A 6713-nucleotide genomic window follows, 5' to 3' on the forward strand; every position below is an offset into this window, starting at 1 on the left:
TGCCCCACTAAGTGATAATTTCATCTTTTGCTAACCATCCACTCTCACCCCACATATATCTTGGTATCCAGTTTAATAAGTTAATGTACAAAGAAGCAAAATTCCCAACCAGAACTAGTCTCCCTTCTGACTATCCATTCCCAACAGTATCTCCCCATATAACTGTATTTCACACTTCTAGAATTTGTAGGGTAGTACAACTGTAGAGCTTGAGAGCTGTAAGATGATTACATTGAACCCCTTCCTTTTACAGATGGGGGGAAATGCATCAGGTGACTTGCCAACGGGAAGCACCTACATTTCTACTCCTTTTCAAGATGCTCCTTCCAGGAATGGGTCATTATAACCAAAGAGAGTCAGGTGTAGCCCCCATGTTGTTCAGGAGAGACATCATCTCATTTTGGTGAATCCTACAACAACCAAAATTTCTGATATATTGACTTCTATACTGGCCCTCCAACAGAAGGCTGGTCAGCTCACAATGTATTCCATGTTATCTGTACATAACAGCTCACCTGCTGTACTCTCTGAGTTCCTCCTCATCTGCTTCCCTGGCTTCCAGAGCTGGCAGCACTGGCTCTCCCTGCCCTTGAGCCTACTCTTCCTCCTGGCCATGGCGGCCAATGCCACCCTTCTAATCACCATCCGACTGGAGGCTTCTCTGCATGAGCCTATGTACTACCTGCTCAGCCTTCTCTCCCTGCTGGACATCGTGCTCTGCCTCACTGTCATCCCCAAGGTCCTGACTATCTTCTGGTTTGATCTCAGGGCCATCAGTTTCTCTGCCTGTTTCCTCCAGATGTTTGTCATGAATAGTTTCCTAACCATGGAGTCCTGCACCTTCATGGTTATGGCATATGATCGTTACGTGGCCATCTGCCACCCCCTGAGATACCCATCCATCATCACTAACCACTTTGTGGCCAAGGCAGCTATTTTTGTCATAGCTCGGAATGCCCTCTTTTCCCTCCCTGTCCCCATCCTCTCTGCCCAACTACATTACTGTGCAGGGAACATCATCAAGAATTGCATCTGCACCAACCTGTCTGTTTCCACACTTTCCTGTGATGACATCACTTTCAACCGGCTCTACCAGTTAGTAGCTGGTTGGACACTGCTGGGCTCTGATCTCATCCTCATCATCTTCTCCTATACGTTTATCCTTCGAGCTGTGCTGAGGATCAAGGCAGAGGGGGCTGCAGCCAAGGCCCTGAGCACATGTGGCTCCCACTTCATCCTCATCCTCTTCTTCAGCACCATTCTACTGGTCCTGATTATCACCAATGTGGCCAGAAAAAGAATCCCTCCTGATGTGCCCATTCTGCTCAATATCTTGCATCACCTCATCCCCCCAGCCATGAACCCCATCGTCTATGGTGTGAGAACAAAGGAAATCAAGCAGGGGATCCAGAGGTTACTAAGAAGGCTGCTGGATGTGTAAAGGGAGCAATTCCTGCCCTAGGATAGACTTGAAAGTGATAAGCAGCTTAGTGTTTTCTGGGTTGAAATTTTTCACTCTTGTTGTTTGCTTGTCTAGGGCTGAGTTCTAATCCTCATTTCCCTTAGATCCTTAATAAATGTGTAAATATTCCTTCTTTTCTTGGCCTCCAGTTTTCCCATTTCCAATGGGTCCTCATTCCTGAGAGGTAAGATAACTGTGACTGAAATAGCTACTGACCATCAGGGTGAAAGCCACTGACCAAAGTCTCCTGGGTGAAGAAGTTTCCTCCTTCCTGAGGCAGGTAGCATGATGATTTAACTAGTGACCAGTTTGGGAGACTCCTTTCTGTGGGAGAGTGGGTCAAAAATGAAATTGTCAGTACTGTCCACAAAGTGGTAAACGAGAATATCTGACTTCAAATGCTGCCTCAGGTGCTTAGCTTTGTGACCCTGGGCCCGTCACTGAACCTCTGTCTTCCTCGGCTTCTCCAGCTATACAATGGGGATAATAATAGCACCTACTTCCTAGAATTATTGTGAGGATCAAATGAGATAATACTTATAAAGAACTTTATAAACTTTGAAGCACTATTAAAATGCTAGCTTTTAATGTTGTTATTATCATTATGAAGAGTAAATGTCTCTACATTCTAGTCATGTTAAACTACCAGCAACTTCTAAAACTACATCCTTACATTTGTACAAGCTTTTTTCCCCAATCCAGAATATTCCCCTTCTCATTCCTGTCTCATATAATCCTTGTCTTCATTGAAGGCTGATTTCTATTGTCACCTTCTTCCAGAAGCTTTTCGTGATCCCTTCTTTTCAGTCCTCTCTCCCTCCTCAGTTTTCCTTGTATGATGTTTCTCTGTGCATATGTTCTATCACTACTGTTTTTGCCTTTGAATTCCCAGAGCCTAGCACAGTGCATGGCACACAGTAAGATTAACAAATGTTTGCTGAATTGAATTATTTTAATCCTACTTATTTGCCATTTGTGACAATTAGTGCACACATTCCCTAAAATTTTACACCAAATTGTCAAGACATAAAGAATTGTTAAACAAAAGATGCCATTCCATAAATAGCAGAGAACATGTTTAAGCTACTTAAGAAAAAAATATTCTCTACAACTTTTCAACTTCTATCTAGCCCACTTTGTACAAGAGTAGAGAGGATAAGAAACCAGGTTCCCCAGGTAGCCTTTTGATCTTTCCAGCTCAGCCTTGCCCTTCTCTCTTCATTTTGGCACCAAGAGATGATTTGGGGCAAGCGTATTTACAGTCCTCTTGGGCTTTATCCTTTGGAGATATGGTCTGAATACCTTCCTATCCCTTGGGAGAACTGGGCTGATACTGCATTCTATGAATTTTTCATTACTCTTCTGGAACAAATAGATCATTTCAGCCTATACCACTTTTTGGGGAAAAGGTAATTTCTAGATTTATTCTTTCTGCAGCAGAATAAAAGGTTTTCATGTCTTCAATCAACAGATTAACTATTCTTCACCTGCAAAAAAAATTTGAACACATCCCCAAATCTGTTCTTTTCTAGCTCCTCTCCCTCATCTTTGTAGCAAACAGAACAACCTGGAGACTGGATATCATCTATTTTTTTCCCATTCTTTCTGCGATGATACCTAGAAATCAGCTGACCTTTTTGGCCAAAGTGGGACAAAGGGAAAGTCTTAAGGAAACAATTTACAATGACTCCCATGATGATTTGTAATTGAGAACTCAAATACATCATATAATCATAGGTGCCACAGTGGATAGAGTGCTGGATCTGGAGTCAGGAAGACCTGAGTTCAAATACAGCCTCAGACACTTAATAGCTATATGAACCTGGGCAAGTCCCTTACCTTCTGTTTGCCTCAGTTTCCTCATCTGTAAATCTGATAATAATAGCACCTACTTTCCATGGTTGTCCTGAGGAAGAAATGAGATAATACTTGTAAAGAGTTTGTCAGAGTGCCTAGCACATATTAAGTGCTATATAAATTTTGACTTTTGTATTCTAAGCATTTTATGAATTACCTTCCCCTTAGATACTTTGCCAAAAAAATACTCATAACACAGCACCATTATATATTGTTGCGTTGCTTGTATTTTAGTACAGCATTGTTACCTAAGTTTACACATTTTCATATTTGCTCTAGGATAACACATATACCCTGTAACCTTATTCTTCCAAATCATGGAGGAAAATGGAGGACAAGACTTAGTCCTAGATGCCAGGAAATGAGAGTAGACATTTTGGGTCAATTATAGAGAAACTTTCTTTGACCTCTTGCTGTTAGTTCTCTCTCCTTTCTCAATTTTTCTTGAACTACACTTATCTGTACATATGTTCTGTTTAGATAATTATGCATGGGGGGTTCATCTAGAATCACCCAGAATTCACATTTTATGTTCCCTCTTTACTATACCCTTTCCCACTTCTTGTCACCCAAGATGTTCTCTCCCACCTGAACTTTTTAAAAGGAAGGACTTTTGCCCAGCCCTGTGTTTGCTTTTCCTGGAATGAGAGAAGAAGGGATAGAACAGGTAGGGCCCAAAAGCATAAGGGGGCTGGGAGGAAAGAAAAGGGTTGTAATCTTCTCATGTCTAAAAAGCTGCCTTTTACCATAAAATCTTTTAAGTCAATTTAACTCTGAAAGGAAACATAGACATAATTCTGTAAGTAATTAATAGTCTTAGAGTTCCTATATCCTCATATAATCAATCCTCAACTTTCACGGGAGTTAACATTCCTAGAAAACAGTACAAAAGTCAAAAACATGAATGCTGATACATTGAACCTCTAGGAAATAGACAGTTAGGTTCTCACAACAACCAAAAACTGCAACCTTTCACCAGAGACTACTGAAAACACACTTTGCTGCATACAATTCTTTATAAGAAAACATTAATTCTGATAATACACACATTTCCCAACACAGTACCCATGAAATAACCCATAAAATGCAGTATACAAAATAAAATTGGTAACATGAAAAACATATTTCTTGCTAGAAATTCCCTAGAATTCTATGACCTTTTGTGCTTACATCTCAATTTAAAAACACATTTATTTCAAAGAATATTCACTTTTTATAACACATGAAATCTAAAGTACCATAAATACTCTACAGCCAATAAAATTCTTAAAATTAAAACATTTTAAACCTGAATCTTACCTTCTACTCTGTCAAATGGCAGTGTGAAGGCACTGAACTGTATACTTCAACAAATCTCTCTACTTTGGCTGCCTTCGAAAAACCCAGGGAGAGGTTGCTGGCACTTTAATTGCTGTCAAAAAAATGTACAGACTGTCCTTCATGGGTGGTAGATTGCATTGGAAATGCTGAAGGATGAACCTGCTAGAAATAATATATCCTAGTAGCATGCCAGCTGCTCCACATACTTGCAGGCATCACACACTTTATTTTTTATTTCTCTAAGTGAAGTGGATAGAGCACTGGGCTTGGAATCTGGAAGATTGATCTTCACAAATTCAAATCTGGCTCCAGACACTTACTAGCTGTATGATCTTAGGCAAGTCACTTAACTCTGTTTGCCTCAGTTCCTCATCTATAAAATGAACTGGAGAAGAAAATGGCAAACAACTCCAAAATCTTTGCAAAGAAAACCCCAAAATGGGGTCATAGAGAGTAGAACAAGACTGAAATGACTGAACAACAAACTGCACATAGCCATGAATGTGTGCAGTTGCCAATGCAAAAGTGAAAATGAGATTACTAATAAGATCCTCCAAATTCTTGAAATCACATAAGTTAAACACATGAATGTTGAGGATTGACCATATATCTAAACTTTAGTCAGTTTCTTAGCATATCAGACTCATGGCTCCAAATTGCCCTACAGAATGGCTAGACCAATTCATATCTCCACCAATACATTGGTATACCTGTTGTCTCTCAGCTCCTCTACCAATTGCCATTTTCCTTTTCATAGTTTTTGCTAGTGGGTGTGAGATGGAACCTTAGAGTTGTTTAAATTTGTCTTTATTATGGTAGTTAGGTTGTATTTATTCTTTTGAAAACTACCTGCTCACATCCTTTAATCAATTTTTGGTTGGAGAATTGACTTTAGTCTTATAAATTTGAATCTGTTTATTGCATATCTTATAAACAAAACCTTAGTTGGAGAAACTTGTTACAAAGGTTGTTTTTTCCAATTAATTTTCCCATCTTTTTTAAATTGCATTGATTTTCTTTGTATAAAAACTTTTAAATTTTATGAATAAAAATTCTATTATATTCTCTTCAAGGAGAAACCTTCAGTTAAAATTTCCACATTCAAGTCAGAAAGAGAAGGATGTCTCTTGCAGATGTCGTATTACTCTAATTATGATTAGATAAGAGATAAGATTTTAAATCAGTGTGAGCAAGGATTGAAAATCATGATCTGTATTCCTTGAATACTTACAATGGCATGTCAGAGCCTTAAAAATTCAAGTTATGAAAGTATTTGCACATTTTATATAGACTAAAGTCACCTATTTTATCATAGAGGTAGGTAAAAATTTTCAAAATAATTTCATTGTTCCTTAAAACTGAGAAATTTTCTTCACAAGTTGGCACTTACAGGCCAGGAATCACTCACCATCTTCCAAATCATTCAAAGACCAGGAATTTTGTTTAAGAAAATTGCTCTTCTTCACCAAAACAAAAACACTCCATCGGATAATGTCAAGAAGATTTACATCAAAACATTGATAGTACAGAGATGTCTTGAGTTCAAAGCTTCTCCTTCCATTAGGAAAGCCAAGGTGGGTCTTTCCTTTCAGATAAATAGTATGACAGCCATATTTCCCTAAGTGCTTTACATATTTCTACTTCCAACTTGACTCAGAATTGCAAGAGTTTCCAGTGAAATAGGATGAACATTCATTTCTATGTACAGCACCAACAGGGCCCAAATATGATCCTACAGTAGGTGTTGTGGGCAGGGACTGAAAATCAGGTTTAGTTATCCTTGAACCTTTACAATATTACTTTGGGGGCAGAAAGACCCATGTCAAGGTGATTTTGCCTCCTTTTTTGTGGACTAAGGTCACCTATTTCATCATGGGAGCTAATCTATTTGTGGTAACAGTAAAATTTAAAATTATCTTAATGGGGTGATACTTGAAGGCCAGGACTCTCTCTCATTTTCTTCCAGCAAAGCTATTTTGAATAAAGGGAAGATTTGAAGTTCCTTTCTACCACTGCCATCAAGTTCTGTCGTTGAGCTTCTTTATTTTTTTCATATTTCAAGAAATCATGAAAA

The 6713-nt window shown here is 38.8% G+C and overlaps 1 protein-coding gene across 1 annotated transcript; it reads left to right on the forward strand.

Moving 5' to 3' along the window:
- Nucleotides 1-490: 490 nt before the first annotated feature.
- Nucleotides 491-1441, forward strand: LOC114052551 (olfactory receptor 56A4). Its single transcript, XM_027875199.1, has one exon. The coding sequence runs from the start codon at nucleotides 491-493 to the stop codon at nucleotides 1439-1441; it is 951 nt and encodes a 316-aa protein (XP_027731000.1).
- The last annotated feature ends 5272 nt before the right edge of the window (nucleotides 1442-6713 follow it).

Source organism: Vombatus ursinus, unplaced genomic scaffold, assembly GCF_900497805.2.
Source record: "Vombatus ursinus unplaced genomic scaffold, bare-nosed wombat genome assembly UNPS02003703.1, whole genome shotgun sequence".
Classification (NCBI taxonomy): domain Eukaryota; kingdom Metazoa; phylum Chordata; class Mammalia; order Diprotodontia; family Vombatidae; genus Vombatus; species Vombatus ursinus.

What these genes read in the sequence shown, in the direction of transcription:
- LOC114052551 (XM_027875199.1), top strand. Translation starts at nt 491, where the DNA reads ATGTTATCTGTACATAACAGCTCACCTGCTGTACTCTCTGAGTTCCTC.